The 21561-nt window shown below is 46.2% G+C and overlaps 1 protein-coding gene across 2 annotated transcripts in view; it reads left to right on the forward strand.

Moving 5' to 3' along the window:
- Nucleotides 1-21561, forward strand: part of SPTBN5 (spectrin beta, non-erythrocytic 5) — a 347370-nt gene that overhangs the window by 26971 nt on the left and 298838 nt on the right. For both annotated transcript variants that reach the window (XM_040332524.1, XM_040332525.1), the window contains exons 3-5: nt 5560-5729; nt 16249-16365; nt 19641-19798. In XM_040332524.1, the coding sequence (XP_040188458.1) occupies nt 5673-5729; nt 16249-16365; nt 19641-19798 (332 nt within the window). In that variant the 5' untranslated portion in view covers nt 5560-5672. The remainder of the gene's footprint in view (nt 1-5559; nt 5730-16248; nt 16366-19640; nt 19799-21561) is intronic.

The raw sequence follows: 21561 nt of genomic DNA on the forward strand, positions 1-21561 counted from the left end.
CAGTATAGTCAACACTGTATCCTGGCCTAGGCCAACAAGGCCCAGGCTTCGGGCAGCACTTTGCAGGGGGGAAGCACGGAAAAAGTCCCCGCCGGCTTGCACTACACTGTTAGTGTAGCGCCAGTCTTATGGGGCGGACTGGGCAGAGATGCTTATTAATCTAGTGCCCCCATAAATCGGCCACATTGCTTCCGGTATGCAGGCGGCCGGCATTCCGCAACTGCGGGGGTGCTTCTACTTTTGCCTGTCCTATAATCCTGGACCACAAACCTTCCTCACTGTGCTATGTATTTTCACCATTGGCATGGTTATAGCTTCTTTTAAGGCTCATACACACGGTCAGACATCCAACAAAATTTCCCTTGGATTTTTGTCCTAATTGATTTGTCCGGCCACACCGATAGCATACACACAGTCAGACTTTTCTGCAAACTTTTCTAAAACTTTCCTAACATCACATGTTTTTTTTGCTCTTTTCTGCTCTTTACCGCCACCCTTTGGTTAACTTCTGCTATTGTTTGTTGCTTTTAACATTGGTTCTGAGCATGCGTATTTGCACTTTGTCCAAAAGTTGGTTGGATTGCTGTACACACAGTCAGACAAGGCACCATCAGACTTTTGTTGCCGAAAAGTTGGTCCGTTTGCAGACCCAACTTTTTGTCAGATGAAACCCGGAAAAAAGTTGGTCCGATGGAGCGTACACACGGTCGGACAAATTCGAAAAGTTGCAGATTTTGAAGTTGGTTGGCCAAAAGTCCGACCGTGTGTATGGGGCTTAAGTCCTCTCCATAAAATTATAAGAAATTTGGGCCTAAAGTAGAACTATAGGCAACACTTTTTTTTTTAAGTTTGGATAGAGTAAGAGAGGGTTATAGCCCCTGTCAGTTTATTTTTTACCATCACTGTCCCATTGCAGAGATTTCCCTTCACTTCCTGCCGCATAGCCAAACAGGAAGTGAGAGGAAATCTATGCAAATTAAGGGACTCCCCCCCCGGCCCTCAGAACTAGTGTCCCCACTCAAAATCTTCAGGGCGGGTCTTAAACAGCAAGGGGTGTGTCCTTGATATGAAGGCGTGGGTCATATTTAAATTAGGGGGTGTACGAGTTTAGCCAGGCCTAGGGCAGCACAAATCCTAAATACACTACTGAGTATAGTTCCAGCAGGTAGATTAAGCTTTACTACTGCTCACTGCTGCACTTGAGGTGGTCTTGCTACTTGTTATGCTGATCTGGATACCAAATGTCATCTTATGCCTTGTCTCTACTGTTAATACATTTGTATGATAATGTGTTTTATTATCATTGTTAATCCATTTTATGCTTGCATAGTTACCATCCATATTGGGTGACTATATTGAGTTTGCATTTACTACCTGATTTGATGCCTGTTTTCTTTGATATAGCACTACTGTTGTGTACAAAGTACAGTATTAGTTTCAGTAAATGCCTGTGATATTGTAAGTTTGTACCCTGGGCCTTGTGTGTCAGAGGGACTGAGGTTCCCGAGAAGTTTGAGGAAAAGAACAGAAGACCCATCCTATCCTGGCTTCTACGGGTAGCACTGCAGTGGTACTTTTACATGCACTTTAATTCAAAATTTGAGAGGTGTTTTTTTTCCGTTCATTTAGAACAATAGAATGATTTGGTTAAACTGGCACAGGACTCACTGATATAAGTGTGATGTATCTACATATTCCCTCTAGCAATTGTGACAGGAAGTCAGGTAAATCTGTGGGTGTTGTCACAGATGGGACATACATTTCTGCCTTGTTTAGACAATACACCAATTGTTAGTAGGCGTCGGCTGCAAAAGTAGCCAGAAAAGGTCTAAGGGCGTTGGAAGACTTCAGCTGTTCAGAATGAGGCAATTAAGGCCTCTATAAGTAATCCCGAGGATTACCACTGATTTGCTGCATTCTGAGGCTTTGTGAGTAGGAGAGCAGTGTACTGAAAGTCTTCTGAGGAGGTGAGGAGGTGTTTGATTTTTCTGTGTGATAAAAATCAAAAGACTATTGTTTTTCTGCTGTATGACGAGCAGTGTCTGCCCAGCACTAGGCTGTGCCAGACTCCATCGATAGGTTCCTGTGTGGTGAAGATAGATGCCCAAGTGGCCAGGGTTTATTTTATGTTTGATTTTGTTTATGCTGTTTGGATGCTTGCACTTGTTTCCAGCAAGATGGAAGAATAAACCAAAATCATTGTTTTCAACCATCCTCAACGGCCTGTCTGTATAAATTCAGTGTGTAGTGAACCCATCCAGGGGGTCACACACCCCGCTACCGAGCTAACCCCCTACACAATGTACTTACTGTAGGTGTGGTGTGCATTTTGTTTATTCTGCAGACATTTATGGTGCACTCCTTGTCATAAATCATCTGTAGGGTTCTTAGCAAGTACTTTGGAACAGAAAGTTGCCAAATTAGTACAGATGATTTCATCTTTCTTGGTTTTTGCTCATTTTCTGACCTCTGAACGATTATTACAGAAGAGTGACTGTCATAAATGTGTAAGGAATGAGATGTATTTTTATATTGGCAGTAAATGCAGAACACGGACACTTTCTGGAATGTAATTAATTATGGGCAGTGTGGTATTCTTGCCATCCAAAGGATCTAAGTCTCCTCCCTGATTCATAGATAATACATGCAAAGTAAAGTGAACCTGTTTTGTGGCCATACTAGGTGAGTAAACAGGTTCACTTTACAGGAGGGACCATATTGAGCAAGTATTCATTTCCTTATCTCTCTTGCCCCAATCTACTGTCAGACTCCTGGAGGAAAAACTCTTTACTTTCAGGAATGAGGGACACATGCAGCTCCCCCTGCCTACCACAATGCAGTAGCAATGCATGAGTGGCCCATCAGAAATCCCAAGCACTATCACTCAGGGGGAGAGTGTATATCCCTATGTATGTGTAGCACTACCCCCGAACGAGCTGCTGGTTTGTTTTGGGTGGCACGTTACCTCGTGGCTCCTCCGCCGTCCTAGGGGTGTATAGTGAATATAGCAATAACGGAATGTCCACGACAGGTGTCTTTTTCTGTGCTCCTTATTACCCAGCCGGGTAAAAACATTAAAACTTGTGATGAAGAGTAGAGTAGTAGTAGAGGAGAGGTAGCAGACTCAGGCACAACAATAGGGAAACAGTCCTGCTCCCAACAATACTTTGTATTCTTCGCCACTCTAGCCAGAGTGGGTATAGCGTACCTGGACAGGCCCCCTCTCACTGACCTGGCAGCCAGGGTATTGCTCAAACTTGAAGGAAAAGTCTCTGCCACAGACCCTCCTGGAGTGGATTCAGGGAAAAGCCTCTGCCACAGGCCCTTCCTGTGATTGTGATTACGGAGATGATCCTCCTTGATAGAATTGCGCTTGGATCTCCTTCAGATAGTTTTCAGGTACCGACTGACAGGTGACCAGCCTCTCAGTGTCCGGCTACCTTGATCACCAGTGGTTTGTCGAGACACTATTGGTTCGCCAGCCTCTCATTGGCTCTCCTCAGATGGACTCCCCACCAAACAGCTACCTCGTTTGGGATCTTTAGGATTGGGAACCCAGTCGACTACTGGGCTCTCTGCCACTGCTTAAAGGGGTTGTAAAGGTAAATGTTTTTTCACCTTAATGCATCCCACAGCACCGCCCCACCCCCCCGAGCCCCCGTTTTACTTACCTCACACCTCGAAAGTCCTGCGCGCGTCCCCGTCATCCTGTTCGGTTCCCAGCCTGGACGTTGATTGGCTAGGTTGGACAGGATTGATAGCAGCGCAGCCATTGGCTGGCACTGCTGTCAATCACATCCAATGACGCGGCATGACGGGGGGCGGGCCGAGTGATACAGTTGGCGGCTATGGCCGCCGCTGTATCATGGGAGCGCGCTCACAAGAGCTTTCCACCATGCGAGGGAGCTCGCTTGAAGGTAGAAAGGTCTTGCGAGGAGGAGCTGAGACAACCGCCGAGGGACCCCAGAAGACCGTGTTCGGGGACACCCTGTGCAAAACGAACTGCACAGTGGAGGTAAGTATAAAATGTTTGTTATTTTACCAAAAAAAAAATTTACTTTAGTGTTCCTTTAAATGTTCCGGACCAACATGGTCCCGGACCCAGGAACACCGCGTGGCACGCGCACCCTGGCCTGGAAGGCCATTACACCTGGGTGCCGTGATGCAGTCCCCCTAAAGGTAGGTGCCGCACTCTGAAAAAGACCCAGACCAAATGGCGTCTGTCCCATAAATACCCTTCCCCAGCATGCACAGTGAGGCTGAACCCTCCTGATAGGCTTCTGGGGAAGAGCACCCATACCTCGACTCCACTGCTGCCACACATCGCCCCGGGGTAGGAACTACACCCCAGCAACAATAGACAGCCCACAGCACAGCCAAGCTGAGACAGAGACCCAATTTTTAAACATAATATTTGGATCAGAGTCAGTTAACACTCTGATACCTCTCTAAATTTAACTAGCACCGGTACTTTTTTTAGGTAACCAGGCGCTACATATGTTTTAATGTTCAGGGAGTGATGGCAATCTTTGACAGTTTGCTGGTGGATTTGGGTGGTGAGAGTTGTCAGGAAGTCCAAATCTGGCACGTTTAAAAACTTGTATGATTGACAGTTCTTCCCCAAGACAATGGAACTTAGGGAATCTGGCCACTACTCCTTCCTCCACAAAACCCCTTGTTTGTAACGTGAACTGTTAGACAAGGTCAATTTGGTTTGCTGCAGGCTGGCTGGTAATTGAGCTGGGAATTTTTGTTCATGCTTTGTCATGTGGCACCCTTTCATGTGCTGCAAAGGCAAGTTATAGGTTGGGGTGGTTCCCCTTTGTTTGTACTGTTGGTGAATTGGTGATTGGATGTTTTGGATACCTTTACTGCCATTGTGCTTTTGCTGGGCATCCACTTTGGGATGGAAAATTACTTTCTCCCACCCCTTCTATTCCCCCAAACCTACGCTGACAGTTTTTTTCCCCCTATTACCTGGGGAAGCCAGAAATTATTAATGTAAATTCCCCATCCAGTTACTTTACAGCCATCGGTTCTGGTGTTGGGGACTGCTAATCCAGCGTTGCAATGATACCCCAAGACCACCGGGTCCCCTACCATCCCCCTGTGATAATGAACCCTGCCTTCGGCCATACAGTAGGAAGTGTTCATGTCGTGCCAACCAGGAAGTAAACAGAGGAGGAGAAGACTAAGGGCTGCGGCATCATGTGACCGTGGGATAAAGATTTTTTTTTTTGTTCCAGTAATCACATTGCGGGGCAATAAATTACAATATGGTTTGTGTAGCAATTGTATATCCTTTTGTTTGTTTTTTTGTTTTTTCAATTGTTATCTGTTTTTACACAAAGGTAGAGTACCCTCAGTTATCACATATATTGTGTTTGTTGTTCTGTGGTTTGTTTTGTAACATTTGCACTTGTGGATGAGACTCCTTTAATTAAGACATTTATAAAACTAAATTGCCATAAATGAGGCTCACTGTTGTGCATACATGTAAGCTGTCTGATGTCTTCTCAGGAAATTGTTGGTCTGATCTATTCATTTGTTTCTCTACAGAATTGTGAACCCCCATTACAGATATATACACAGAGCTGTATGATGGCTTGTACCTGCTTCGACTCTTGGGATATATTTCAGGAGAACAACTACCTAAACCAGCACGAGGGAGGATGAGGGTTCATTTTCTTGAAAACAACAGCAAAGCTCTTGCCTTCCTGAAGTCCAAGGTCAGAAATAAAGAAAAAGAACTGGGATTGGGGGGGGGGGGGATTTCTACATATTGGCCAGTGCATAGGAAAAAGATTCTGTGATTCTGATGAGCACCACGACCTAACACTTTACACTTCTGCCTCTAGTTTTCCAAATCTCTCATGGATGTTTCTATATCTTTATTTACAATCCCAATTAGTCGAGCTGCAATAGTACTTAAAGTGGTTCTGGGCAAAGCATTTTTTACCTCATACATTCCCTAAATTAAGGTAGTAGTTTTATTGCCCCCATCACCTCCCTATATAGTTACCAAAGTCCTATATTGACCCAGCACTATGCCCATCTACAGCGGTGCTGGTTTCTGTTCCTTTCTTCACAGGACACAGAGGCAGCAGGAGGGATTAGGGGTCTACAACCAAACCCTAAAATTAAGGTGACCCTGCAAGTAAGACCGTAGAAACTCAACTTCACCAAGCCCTGGATGCTGCAGTGAAAAAAAAAAAAACAATATTATAAAATCTTCAGAAAGCGACACTTCCTGGATTGTTAAATGCCTGGCCCCCTTCTGGACCCTGTGGTGTGATCCACTGGTCTCTGCATCACCACTGTATCTTTAAGTGACATAGAGTGCCATAGAGGGGGACCAGGAAGTAAATACTCCCGGAAGTACCATGTTTCGCCAAAAGTAAGACCTACCCCGATTTTCCAGAAGGGCTGCAATATAAGCCCTACCCTGAAAACAAGCCCTAGTTTAGGGTGGTTATGGGCTGCTGGAGTCCTCTCTCTTGCTGCTTGAGTACTCCTCTTCTCCCAGCTGTCAGCGAGCCCCATGCCATGAGCTGACAATGACACAATTAGTTGTATTTGTTCATGTAGTGCTCTAACCTAACAGATTTAGCTTAGCAAATAGGCAAACAATAGCTTCCCAGTTGAATAAATATGTAACTTATTACAGATAAACATACATCAAAGTCAGATTATTACAATGGATGTAACTTGTAAATTCATTTGTGACTGAGGTCATTTACAACTTCAGTCTTGGTAAGGTTACTTGACATGTTGATTCCTAGCAACCAATCGACTTCTTCATCACCACCTTCCTTTATAGGTCAGAATATAAATTTATTAGAGGAAGCTGAAGCTGCTATGGGCACACATACAGTCCTTCATTAATTTTGCTTTAATGGAAAGGTACATAGAGATCGCCATTGCCATAATTAAATGCTTTTTGCCTGGCTATCATGCTGACCCAGTGGTTCCAATGCTTTCAGGCTGAAAATTCTTTATGAATGTCTCAACATTCATGGAAGTGTAATGAATAATTCCTGAAATGTAGTAATACCACTGCTGTAAATACTCTCTGCAGCTGGAGGTTCGTTTGGACGAACACCCATTCCTTTGTCCGTTCACAAAAAATTCTCCATAGCCGGTTAAGGACCGGCTCCTGTACATTTACGTCAGCAGAATGGCACAGCTGGGTAAAGTAACATATATATACGTCACTTTGAAACTGCCGCAAGCTCTGTGACCATGCCTGCGGGACCCGCGGACTCGATGCCCACCGGTGTCCCGCGATCGGGTCACAGAGCTGCAGGATGGGGAGAGCTAAATGTAAACAAGCATCTCCCCGTTCTGCATAGTGACACTGTCACTGATCATATGCTCCCTTAACCTCCGTCTCATCGGGAGCAGCAATCAGTGACATGTCACTCGTAGCCACGCCCCCTAACAGTTAGAATCACTCCCTAGGACACACTTAACCCCTTCAGTGGAACCTAGTGGTTAACCCCTTCACTGCAAGTGTAATTTTCACAGTAATCAGTGCATATTTATAGCACTGATCGCTGTAAAAATGACAATGGTCCCAAAAATGTGTCAAAAGTGTCCGATGTGTACCCATTAGTCGCTGTCACGATAAAAAATTGCAGATCACCGTCATTACTAGTAAAAAAGAAATAAATAATAAAAATGCCATAAAACGAACCCTATTTTGTAGACGCTATAACTATTAGCGCAAACCAATTAATATATGCTTGGTTTCTATTTTATTTTACCAAAATTATGGTGAGAAGTATATGTATCGGCCTAAACAGTGGAAACAATTATTTGTTATAGATTTTTTGGGGGGATATTTATTTATAGCAAAAAGTATAAAATTTTGTTTTTATGTTTTTCAAATTGACGCTTTATTTTTGTTTATAGCGCAAAAATAAAACCACAGAGGTGATAAAATACCACCAAAAGAAAGCTCTATTTGTGAGGAAAAAAAGCACATAAATTTTGTTTGGGAGCCACATTGCACGACCACGCAATTGTCAGTTAAAGCGACGCAGTGCCGAATCGCAAAAAGTGCTCTGGTCTTTGGCCAGCGAAATGGTCCGGGGCTTAAGTGGATAGACTGTACACAGGCCAGGTGTTCTTCATACTTTCTCCTGCCTTTTAACTCTGACACGGTCGGTCCAAACCGATGAGAATGGACCGAAGTTCAGTTTCATCAGTCCAAACCGACCGTGTGTACGGCCCATCGGTCTTTTTTCCTTCAGACCAACATTTTAAAACTCGCCGAACCGATGGACCATTCACCGATCGGTCCAAACCGATGGTTAGTACACAAAAGCATCGGTTCAAAACCTGCGCATGCTCAGAATCAAGTCGACACATGCTTGGAAGCATTGAACTTCGTTTTTTTCAGCACGTTGTTGTGTTTTACGTCACCGCCAGTGGCGGAATTTTCATAGTCGCAGCAATCGCAGCTGGGACCGGGCCCTGTAAGTCCGGGGGGGCCCACCTGACTGTCACACTGTTTATTGGCTGATGCGTAGCACACTGCATGCTGTTCGTTCAGCCGCGAGCCTGAGAAAAACAATGCAGAGGCTGAGGCAGAGTCTCACACTGACTGAGATTGTGGACCGTCCCCGCCCCCGCCTCCGCCTCCGCCTATCCAGAGACACCGACAGATGTAGGGAGGCGGGGCGGACTCTGCAGCAGCGTGCGCGCGTGTACCCACCCGGTGTCCCAGGTATGAGGCAAGGCATCCTGGCGGGAGAAGGCACACCACAGCCGCACAGTGAAGGGGACAGAGTGACCCAGGGCAGGCCACAGAACAGAAAGTGGGGGATAAACTGACGGTAAGTCAATCAAATGGGACAGTCAGAGATCACTCAGCTCAGCAATTGATACCAGTTCCTCCTCCACCACCTGGCTGTGCCTCTTACTGATCCCATCCCCCCACCACTGATCTCATCCCTATCCCCCCATTACTTCTACAACAGAGGTGATAGGATAGGGGGATAGGGATGAGATCAGTGGTGGGGGATGGGGTCAGTAAGAGGCACAGGTGGTGGTGGGAGAGGATGGCACCGCCACCGCAGCCACCCCCCCCTCAAATAGCACCGCAGCCCCCCCCCTCAAATAGCACCGCAGCCACCCCCCCTCAAATAGCACCGCAGCCACCCCCCTCAAGTACCACTGCTGCCACCCCCCCCTCAAGTACCACTGCTGCCACCCCCTCAAGTACCACTGCTGCCACCCCCCTCAAGTACCACTGCTGCCAACCCCCCTCAAGTACCACCGCTGCCACACCCCTCAAGTACCACCGCTACCACCCCCCCATCAAGTACCACCACTGGTACTTGAGGGGGGTGGCTGCAGTGGTACTTGAGGGGGTGGTAGCGGTGATACTAGAGGGGGTGGTAGCGGTGATACGTGCTAGCGGTGATACTTGAGGGAGTTGGCAGTGGTGGTACTTGAGGGGGGTTGGCAGTGGTGGTGCCATCCTATCCCACCACCACCTGTGCCTCTATACTGATCCCATCCCCCCACCACTGATCTTATCCCTATCCCCCTATTACTTCTACAACAGAGGTGATAGGGGCGATAGGAATGAGATCAGTGGTGGGGGGATGGGATCCCAAAAAGGCACGGGTGGTGGTGGGAGAGGATGGCACCAACACTGCTGCCGCAGCCAAGTACCGCTGGTACTTGAGGGGGGGTGGAAGCGGTGATACTTGAGGGAGGTGGCAGCGGTGGTACTTGAGGAGGGGTGGCTGTGGTGGCAGTGGAGGTTCCATCCTCTCCCACCACCACCCGTGCCTCTTACTGATCTCATCCCACCACTGATCTCATCCCTATCCCCCTATTACTTCTACAACAGAGGTAGGGATGAGAGGATGAGATCAGTGGTGGGGGGATGGGATTAGTAAGAGGCACAGGTGGTGGTGGGAGAGGATGGCACCATCACTGTCGCCGCAGACCCCCCCCCCCCCCTCAAGTGAAATCAGAAACAGAGTTGTTTACTTTGTTGTACAGTGTGAAAAAATTAAGTATCAAAATCAGGCTTTTCGGGGGGGGTCCTTCATGATTTCTTGCACCGGGGCCCTGAAGTCTCTAGTTACGCCACTGGTCACCGCGTTCTGACCCGATCGGATTTTGAACTGATGGTGTGTACACACATCAGACCATCAGGCCACTTCAGTCGGTGAAACCGATGAAAACGGTCCGTCGGACCATTGTCATCGGATGGACCGGTCGTGTGTACGCGGCCTAATGTTCGAATGTTCTTAAGCTTTCGAATGTTAGGAATGTAACATTCACCTGGTGAAGAGGCAACAAAGAGAACTATTACACATATATTACTATGCAAAGAATTATGTGTTTACGCTTGCACAAAAGTTAAGACATTGGCAAATCAACTTTTTAATAAATTGGCTCTATTGTGTCAGTGACCAGAATAAGTATGCTGATGGAGTTTTTTAAATACTTCATTATGACCTCAGCTGATGCATTTTGGTCATGAGTTAGTGGTTACTGTAAGCATCAAACCCAAAGGCAGCCAGGTAACTTATAGGTAGATTCAGAAAGAGTTAGGGCCAGCTTATCAGTAGATGAGCCGACCTAACTCAAATCTACGCCGACCTATGTTTAAGCGTATGCTCAAACAGAGATACGCTTAAACATATCTAAGATAGGACGGCTTGCGCCGTCCTATCTTAGATTGCAATATTTAGGATGGCCGCTAGGTGGCGCTTCCATTGCGGTCGGCGTAGAATATGTAAATTAGTTGATACGCCAATTCACGAACGTACGCCCGGCCGCCGCCGCAGTAGTTTTACGCCGTTTCTGTAAGCCATTAGCAGGCCTAAAGTTATTCCATCTATTAGGTGGAATAACAATGTTAAAGTATGGCCGCCGTTCCCACCGCGAGATTCGATTTTTTTTACGTTGTTTGCGTAAGTCGTCCGCGAATCGGGATTTACGTTGTTTACGTCCACGTCAAAATCAATAGGCCCATGCGGCGTACTTAGCCGCAATGCACCCTGGGAAATGTAGGCGCCCGGCACATGCGCATTAAAAAAAACGTAAAAAACCTGAGGTCAAGCCTCATTACCATAAAACACGCCCCCCCCCCAAGACATTTGAATTTGGCGCCCTTTCGCCCGTCCGCTTTAGGCTACGCCGCCGTATATTAGCAGGCAAGTACATTGAGAATCATGTACTTGCCTAGCTAACTTACGGCGGCGTAGCCTAAACAGGCTAAGCTACGCCACCGCAAGTTTGCACCCATGTACCTGAATCTACCTATTAGATTGTCAGAAGAAGCTCAGCAATGACTGCCCACATTATTCTCTCAGTACAGATGAATGTCAACCATGAAGGCCAATACTGGTTCAGCATGTTAGGCCAGGTTCACACCTATGCGAATTGAGTGCGGCTTAAACTGCATCCAATTCGCAGAACATTTTAAAATACATTGTTTTCAATGAGGCTGGTTCACATATGTGCGATGCATTCGCACTGCGCATCGCTGCCAAACCGTGTGCGTCTTTTAGGCATTGCGGTGCGGCTCAGGTGCGAATTCAAGCCCATTATCTTCTATGGGTACGCAGCTGATTCGCAGATGTGTTCAGTTCTCTCCAGGAATTTCTCTCATTCAGCTCAATACACTTCTCCCCCACTCTCCTCTCACCCGTAACTTCTCCCAGGTCTCCAAATTCGCATCTAAAATGTTGCTAATCTGCTGAACACTTCTCTTATCTCTCTGCAGAGATAAGAGAGCTGAAATTCGCACCGCACTAGTGTGATTCCGGCCTAAATGTTTTTCGGTAGAAGAATCAGTTATTTGCTGGATATTTTGTATTGCTCATTTGAGTCTGAAGAGTCTATGGCCTTCGTTCTGTCACTGTGTGTCTGCCACCTCCCTCCCCCCGACCTGTATATATGAACTACGTATATTACTTTCCTGGCTGGGATATCCATGGCACAAACCCAGACACAATATTGTTGCAATATGCAAGTCAGACAGCATAATTCTTTTATGCCTTCACTGATCTTATGGTATATTGCGGTCATGGAATATATAGCACTAGCTTGGAAGTCAACCAACTCAAAAGGGGAAAATATAACAATTGGAATATATAGGTTTTCCACAATTAAGTATACTTGGATGCCAGTAAAACATTTTGACATCCAAGACCTTTAATGCCCTTAAACATATGTATGGCGCGCAAATGATTTGTCCATAAAGTCTGTCTAAATTAAAAAAAAATTGGATAGAGTTGACAAAAGTTGGAACCTCTACAAGGCTGTTATTGCCGCCTGTGTCCTGACTACAGAAATGTGCTCTCTCTGCCTTGAAACAATTGTTCTGATGACAGATAAAAGGATAATTCCTTTCACTTCCTGTTGTGTCTACCACTTCCTTTTCACATCCTTTTTTCCTCAACACTACAGGTTCTCTTTAACATTTCACCACTTTAACTTCATAGTCAGTAAGTACTCAAATAAAAAATAAATCATAAATCTCCAGTTTGTCCCACAGAAATGATTCACTTGGAATTTACTACCATGCTGCCCATCCCTAATGTCTTGTATATTGATTCTCTGATTGTGAGCTCTGCCTAGTCATAGAACAACATGTCAATCAGAAGAAAAAAGCCTATCTACATTTCTTGTAGAATGATTTGGTTTCATTACCTTCAGTTTCTGTACGGTTTAATAAAGTTTTAAATTAGTTTAAAGTACAAATATAAAGTGACAGTCTAAACCAGTACCATATCCAGTTACTATGCAATGCACAAGCCTCAAAGTAAGCAAAATCCCTTACTGAGACAAATTCTCTATTTGTGTCCCACATGCTCCACTTCCCAGACAATGTTTTCTGCAGCAGAATCCGTGCTGTCAATCCAGAAAACAGTGGGCGGGACTGGGTGTGGCCATATGCTGACTGACAGGCTACAGGCTAGTAAATCAGCAGTGACAATGCTGATAGCCACGCCCCCTACAATATTTTTTTCATCCCAATGTAGTACAAGCAGGCACAGCCTGCATGAGAGTGGCAACTCTGCTCTGAATTCAGGAGCAGTGCTGAATCATTGCCACCCCATCACATGGAGCTGCATTAAGTGGATTTTACAGTCAGGCTCAACAGGTATTTAGGAACCTCTGCAGGGGGACAAGGGAAAAGTAAAAGCGCAGATGCACTTATAATTAAGTGCTGCAGCACATTTGGTAAACTTAGTGGTCAAGTCTGACCCATTTTTTTTTTAAAGCGGTAGTAAACTGAGAGAAAACAAAAACAAAACTTGAAATAAATAATGCTGCACTCAATTTTCCTGTGCAAATATGAGTGGCAACATAATAACAAGTGAATATACAAAAACATAATACATTCATGTATATTTCTTCTTGTGATAATATAAACCAGGGGTAGGCAACCTTTTGAGCACAGTGTGCCAAAATTTTTTTTCAAAGAAATTGAGCGTGCCGGTTTTCTAACAAAAAAATATCAACTTCACACTCTCAATCACAAAAAGGATTTTTTATAAAGAAAATGCTGTAAACTACTTTAGTAGTGAGAAATTAACTTCCAGTACTCTCACGCCTCAGATCAGCCCCAATTCATGCACCTTCACACCTCAGATCACTGTCCCTCTTGCAAATATGTTTTACCACTGTACCCCCATGCTCATCTGCCCCACCACCACTGTAACCCCCTGCACATCTGCCCCACCACTGTACATCTGCCCCACCACTGTACCCCCTGCTCATCTGCCCCACCACCAGTGTAACCCCCTGCACATCTGCCCCACCACTGTACATCTGCCCCACCACTGCCTCCCCCTGCGCATCTGCCCCACCACCACTGTAACCCCCTGCACATCTGCCCCACCACTGTACATCTGCCCCACCACTGTACCCCCTGCTCATCTGCCCCACCACCACTGTAACCCCCTGCACATCTGCCCCACCACTGTACATCTGCCCCACCACTGTACCCCCTGCTCATCTGCCCCACCACTGCCTCCCCCTGCGCATCTGCTCCACTACTGTACCACCCTGCTTTTCTGTCCCACCACTCTAACCCCCTGCTCATATGCCCCACCAATGTTCCCCCTTTCTTATCTGTCCCACCACTGTAATTCCATGCACATCTGCTCCACCACTGAATCATCTTCTAATCTGTCCTAACACTGAACTTATCTGCTCTTCTGCCCCACCACTGTAACCCCCTTTCTCATCTGCCCCACGACTGTACCTCCTGCACATCTGTCCCACCTCTGTTCTCCCTGCTCTTCTGTCCCACCACTGTAACCTCCTGATCACGTGTTCCACAGATGTACCTCCTTTCTCCTCTGTACCCCTCTGCACATCTGCCCCACTTCTGTGCCCCCTGCTCCTCTGCCCCATGGCTGTAACCCCCTGCTCATCTGTCCCACCAATGTACCTCATTTTTCCTCTGCACCAACACTGAACCCCCTGCTCAGTATTTTCCACCACTGTGACCCCCTTCTCATCTGGCCCACCACTGTACCCCCTTGCTTTTCTGTCCCACCACTGTTACCCCCCTTCTCATCTGCTCCACTGCTGTACCCCCATGCACATCTGCCTCACCTCTGTACCCTCTGCTCTTCTGCCCCACCTCTGTTCCTTCTGCTCTCCTGCCCCACTACTGTTCCCCCTGCTCTTCTGCCCCACCACTGTAGCCCGCCGCTTATCTGCTTCAACCAATACACCTCCTTTCACATCTGTCTCACTGCTGTACCCCCCTGCTTTTCTGCCCCAACACTGAACCCCCTTCTCATCTTGCCCAACACTGAACCCCCCTCCTCATCTGGCCCATCATTGTACCCCCTTCTCATCTCTTCCACGGTCCACCACTGTACCTCACTGCATATCTGCCCCACCGCTGTACCCTGCTCTTCTGTTTCACCTCTGAACCCCTTCACCACTGTACCCTATTCTCATCTATGATATGCATGATATGCAGAATGGTCAAAGGAAGCAGAGATGAGACACATCTACCTGTCCTGGTACAATCATCCTGCTTATCCACCACTCACATACAACCCACATGCTTGTATGTGATGTAAACTACACATGTTTACAGCAAAGTTGTTTGCCACATCTTTGCGTTGTGTATGTATTGGGTAATGCTGAGCATTGCAGTGGTGCGAACTATCCATTATTGTTGAATTATTTTCAGGGCAGTTGCCTGTAAAAAAAAAATGGATTGGCAAAATTGGTGCCTTCCTACCTATCATTTAATTGCCTATCATTTCATCCCTTATGCCGCGTACACACCATTACTTCATGTGATGAAAAAAACCGACGTTTTAAATCATGAAATAAAACAACGTTTTTGAAACTTCATTTTCCAAAACGACGTTGCCTACACACCATCGTTTTTTCAAAATGCTCTAGCAAAGTGCGGTTACGTTCAGCACTCTTTTCCATTGAAGGTCGCTTCATAACTTGCTTCTGAGCATGCGCGGGTTTTAAAAACGTTGTTTTAAACGTTGTTTTGCCCACACACTATCATTTTAATTGACACAAAAAACTACGTTTTGAAAAACGACACAAAAAATTGAAGCACGCTTTTTTTTTTTTTTTTTCGTTTTTCACAAGACATAAATGTAAATTTAGTGTTGTTCTGAATTGTAAATAGTTCAGAAATCATATTTCAAAGCGAAATTAGCTTCTGTTCCAGTTTAGCTGTATTGTGTGCATTTCTCACTGTTGCCAATAGATGTCGTTGTCACCACAGGCCAGTGTGAGAAATACAGCAAGCTAAGTGTATTGGCTATTCTTTCCCCGGAAACAGCCCAATCAGGAGCTTCTTTGTAGCTGGGCATTCTGGGAGAGGATATTTAAGGGACAGAAGCCACGTGATTCGGTCTATTGGACCTCATGGCCCTCCTGACCTAAGGTATGTGACAACTGCTCTCTTTAGAGCCCGAGGCTGTGTTACTACACGTAGGTCCAGAAGTCTGGCTGGGGGCCTACTGGTCCAGAGGTGGTCCTGTGCTGTTTTGCCTGTGGGAAGATCCAGAGGAGGACTTTTCTTGGAGAGAACCGAGCGGAAGTGGGGTAACGGCAGACCCAAAATAATTCTCAGCAGCTCCTACGGGGGTAGTGCTACATAAGTTTACGTCGGTCAGAACCATAGTGTTATTATTTGTAGCGACAGATCGCTATAGTGGCAGCTTTGTTATAAGTAGACCATGTCCTATTTTTTAACTCACCTTATTTCTATTCTAGGTCCCTGTGAAGCTTATTGGTCCAGAAAATATCGTAGATGGAGATCGGACATTAATTTTAGGACTGATTTGGATTATTATTCTGCGATTCCAGATTGCTTCCATCACATTGGATAAGGTACAGCTCAAGTACTGAACTCTAGACCCTCTTGTTGCAGAAGGATTAGTATGTAAACTGACCAATGAAACTCAAGTAAAAACAAGTTCCTATGATTCCCATACAAATTAGTCTGCATGTGATTGCAGTGCTTACCATGCTGGTTATTTGCTATGGAGAAAAATAAAGGTCCTGTTTTGCCTATTGTTGAGACATTTGTTTCTTATTAAGGCTTAGCAGATCTATGCGACTGCATTCTGCATGTAGGGCAGACCATTCAATTCAATGGGCTGCCCTACCCACAGTATCTCAGGGAAAAAAGTTTTTTAAAAATCACGCTGCACAGAATCGCAAGGTACTTCGGTGCCATGCAGTTTTGCACACACAAAAACGCCGGCATTTTCCTGATGCGTGGGGGGAGCCATTAGGAATCAATGGCACCCCCACACGTCTATTAACAAGCAGCGCGTTTCTCTCGTGTGTGTTCCTGACACGCAATAATGTGAACCGAGCCTAAAGTTCCAAATTTGGAATATTTTTTGCCACAGTGTATAAAGGTTGAATTCTGCAAATGTTGCTCCCGATTAAAGCATTGCTTGCTGCTATTTGTTGTTTTTACCTCCATTGAGGGAGATGACATGTCATTCAATTGTCACAAGCAATCATTATCACTCGATAAGTGTTGCAAGTGTGCTGTGAAATGTCAATAGTAGGTCTTGGTGCAGATCATTGCATTGGACATACAGGAGTCACTATCTGACATTTCTTTTACATAGTTGCCAACATTGAAAAAAATGTTAGCAGAGCCTTGTTATAATTAGGGGCGGGGCATTCGTTTGTAGGCGTGGCATAGCATAACGAAAAAAAAACATGTTGCGCGAAGCGGCACACAATGGGACGTGGTTTACGCAGAAACGTGGGCGTGGCTTAAATGGATGTGACTCAGAAGGGGTGTGGTTAGAGTCTGAGATGAATGAGGGATGGAGGGAGAAAGAAAGAATGGAGAGAAAGAGGGAGAGAAAGAAAGAAAGGAGAGAAAGAGGGAGAGAGAAAGAAAGAAAGAGGGAGAGAAAAGGAGAAAGAAAGAGGGACAGCAAGCTCAGATCTTACACCACAATATGTGTATTCCAGAAAGTTTAACAAATCAGCAAATAAAGATACTCCAAACACCTGGTGTTAGTGCTTCAATCATCCCGGCACCATGGTTGTTATGGTGTCAGGGTGATTGAAGCGCATTGTTTCTATTATTACATTGAAATATAGAATGAAATAATTCAACTCACCATAATGCAGAATCAGTGGAAGCCCTGAGCGTGTCACCTGCCACCAGATGCCATCAAGTATCCCCAGCAGTAGGGCCGGCCCTATGATGGGACCGGGTGGTACCATGGGTACCAGGCAGCACTTTTAGGGGGGCAGCATATTCTTTGTGCTATAAATATATATATATTTTTTTACTTTTTGCTATAATAAATATCCCCAAAATTTAGAAAAATAAACTATTTTCTTCAGTTTAGGCCAAGATGTATTCTTCTACATATTTTTGGTACCAAAAAAAAAAAAAACACAATTAGCGTACATTGATTGTTTGCGCAAAAGACATTGTGGCCGCCGGCAATTCAAAGGTCCCTTTAAACTCCTGGATACATGTATATGGCCAATGCAGGTCCTTTTATATGCCTATATGCATGTATAGAGCCATGACAGGTCCTCTTTATACTCCTTTATACATGTATAGAGCCATGACAGGTCCTCTTTATACTCCTATATACATTTATAGAGCCATGGCAGATCCTCTTTATATTCCTTTACATGTAAAGAGTCTCGACAGGTCCTCTATATACATGTATAGAGCCATGACAGGTCCTCTTTATACATCTATAGAGCCATGACAGGCCCTCGTTATACTCCTTTATACATGTATCGAGCCATGTCAAGTACTCTTTATAGTCCTATATACATTTATAGAGCCATGACATGTCCTCTTGATATGCCTTTACATGTAAAGAGTAATGACAGGTCCTCTTTATACTCCTTTATACATGTATAGAGCCATGACGGGTCCCATTTAGTTATCATGATATAAAATAATGAATGTGGGGGCCTTTTGGTTGGCGTGATTTTTTTTCTGGGGGGGGGGGCAGCATTTCATTCTTGGTCCCAGGCAGCACAATGTCTTGGGCCGGCACTGCCCAGCAGAGTCCATCCTTACATCAGGTGTCTCCAGCATTGTACCTCCTTACATCAAATGTCCCCAGCAGAGTCCGTCCTTACATCAGTGTCCCCAGCAGAGCCCCTCCATACATCAGTGTCCGCAGCAGAGCCCCTCCATACATCAGTGTCCCCAGCGGAGCTCCTCCTTACATCAGGGTCCCCACCTCCGCCGCCTTTACAGAAGAGAAGCCGAGGGGGAACAAAATAGAGGCGCCACCGCCCATCCCCCGCCCCTTTTCATAACAGGTCACAGAGACTGGCAGCAGGGCGCTGGTGGGGTGGGCGGCGCCACAGCTCAATATCTGTATTGTAGCCACCCGGCCAGCCTATTTATTCTGGTCTTCTAGAAAATGGCTAAATCCCGTGAATTTCCCAGGAAATTTGTGACAAGTATGCTTTAGGGGGATCTGTCTATTGGTGGCCACCTTTCTAAAGCAGACCCTAACCAGTGGTTGTTGAGCCTCATGTGGTTTAGCTGCCTTTGGTGTCACCTGTTGAGGCCTCTCAGTCTGACTCCACAGACTCCATAAACCAGACCAAGCAGAGGTTGTTTAATGTTTTAGGATTTCTGTGGTTTGGGTATAAATATGAAGTGATGTTCTAGCAGACATGATGTGATGGCAATGACCATACAGTCACCAGATACCTCCATACACTGAAAGGCCATACCAATGTGCAGATGGCAGAAAATGAAATGGTTTCTGCATGGCAGGTTGCGGCATGGACGGTGTTCAACATTAATGGGCTTGAATAAAGCTGTTTTGTGAATTCTTGCTTATTTTTTAAATGAAAAAGAAATGTGAAATAATTTGTAAAGTGGTTGACAAAGACTAACAATAGTTACAAAAAGAAGATCCTTGATCCCCCCCCCCCATACTTGGAGCATAGGTAAACATGGGGTGGCATTGCACACATGCAGAATACCCCTTTGAGGCAACATATACAACAATAAAAAGCTGCTTGGTGTGTAATTCATCTCTTATCCCCTAACTGCTTAATAGAATAAGTTACAAAATGTAGGCTTTTGCATTTTCTTTAAAAACAAAAAAATATTCCTTTTAACATTTTGTCCTTGTACCCAGGATGAGTTTGGTGCAACTGCAGCTCAAGCATCGGCCAAAGAAGCTCTTCTTATATGGTGTCAAATTAAAACAGCCCCGTACTCCAATGTGGATGTGCAGGATTTCTCCACGAGCTGGCGTGATGGTCTTGCATTCAATGCTCTCATTCATGCTCACAGGTAATTTTATTTCCTTGGAAGATTCTAAAGTATGTCTTTTTACCATGGCCCAGTGACTTCCTATGCGTCATGGTATGACAGAGTGTCACTTGAATAGGAAGTGAGGTTGAAACGTTTCCCAGGAGGATACAGTAATACAAACCTAAAAGAGGTTTTAAGTGGAGTTCCTAAGATACCGAGCATGTTCCTAAGTACTTGATCCGATACCTGGGCAGTCAGGGGTGATCGGTGGGGGAGTTACAAGCACCGATCTCCCTGTATAGATTTCAATAAACCAGCTGACAGCCGATTCTCCTCCTCTCCCTCCCATGGCTTTCAGCTGCTATATTGAAACTTATACAAGGGGATCGGTGCATGTAACTCCCCCACCGCCGCACCAATCACCCCTGACTGTCCGTGTTTCCTCCTCCAGTCCCCCTCTGTGTCCTCCTCCTATCCCGTTCAGGCTCCTCCAATCCCCCTTCCTACTCCTGTCCCCCTCCATGTGCTCCGATTCTCTCCCCCTCCATGTGCTCCAATCCTGTCCCCCTCTGTGTGCTCCGCTCCTATCCACCTCCATGCTCCGCTCCTGTCCCCCTCTGTGTGCTCCGCTCCTGTCCCCCTCCATGTGCTCCGCTCCTGTCCCTCTCCGTATGCTCTGCTCCTGTCCCCCTCCATGTGCTCCGCTCCTATCCCCCTCCGTGTGCTCCACTCCTGTCCCTCTCCGTGTGCTCCGCTCCTGTCCCCCTCCGTGTGCTCCACTCCTGTCCCCCTCCATGTGCTTCACTCCTGTCCCTCTCCGCGTGCTCCGATCCTGTCCCCCTCCGTGTGCTCCGCTCCTGTCCCCCTCTGTGTGCTCCACTCCTGTCCCCCTCCGTGTGCTCCAATCCTGTCCCCCTCTGTGTGCTCCGCTCCTGTCCCCCTCCATGTGTTCCGCTCCTGTCCCTCTCCGTATGCTCTGCTCCTATCCCCCTCCATGTGCTCCACTCCTGTCCCTCTCCGTGTGCTCCGCTCCTGTCCCCCCTCAGTGCCCTCCGCTCCTGTCCCCCTCCATGTGCTCCGCTCCTATCCCCCTCCATGTGCTCCACTCCTGTCCCTCTCCGTGTGCTCCGCTCCTGTCCCCCTCTGTGTGCTCTGCTCCTGTCCCCCTCTGTGTGCTCCACTCCTGTCCCCCTCAGTGTGCTCCACTCCTGTCCCCCTCCGTGTGCTCCGCTCCTGTCCCCCTCCGTGTGCTCCGCTCCTGTCCCCCTCCGTGTGCTCCGCTCCTGTCCCCCTCCATGTGCTCCACTCCTGTCCCTCTCCGTATGCTCCGCTCCTGTCCCCCTCCGTATACCCTGTTAACCCCTGATATCTCACCAAAGCCCCCCAACAGGGCTGATAAAATAAATAAATAAATTATTAAAGACTTGTACTAAATACATATTCAAAAGGTTAAATTGTAAATATAATACATAACATGTGAATTGGACCGGCTTTCAATTGAGCCAGTTCACACATGTCCTGGGTGGCCCTGGTCCGTTTCTGAAAAGGGTCCTGTACGAATTTTGAGTCTGGTTGAGGTGCATGTGTGTTTATATACTGACTGTGTCAGTAGAGCAGTGGACAGTGTCAGTAGGGCATTGGATGTTATCAGTGGGTTTTATTTCTATTATGTTATTTTGGATTTTTAATTTTCTTTCTTTTTTAAATGATTTCTTACAAATTTTTTAGGACCCCCGTAAGGGGGCTTTAGTGAAATATCAGGGGTTTAAACAGGGGGAATCTGCACCACACAGGGTGATTAG

The sequence above is a fragment of the Rana temporaria genome, chromosome 13, assembly GCF_905171775.1.
Source record: "Rana temporaria chromosome 13, aRanTem1.1, whole genome shotgun sequence".
Taxonomy (NCBI): domain Eukaryota; kingdom Metazoa; phylum Chordata; class Amphibia; order Anura; family Ranidae; genus Rana; species Rana temporaria.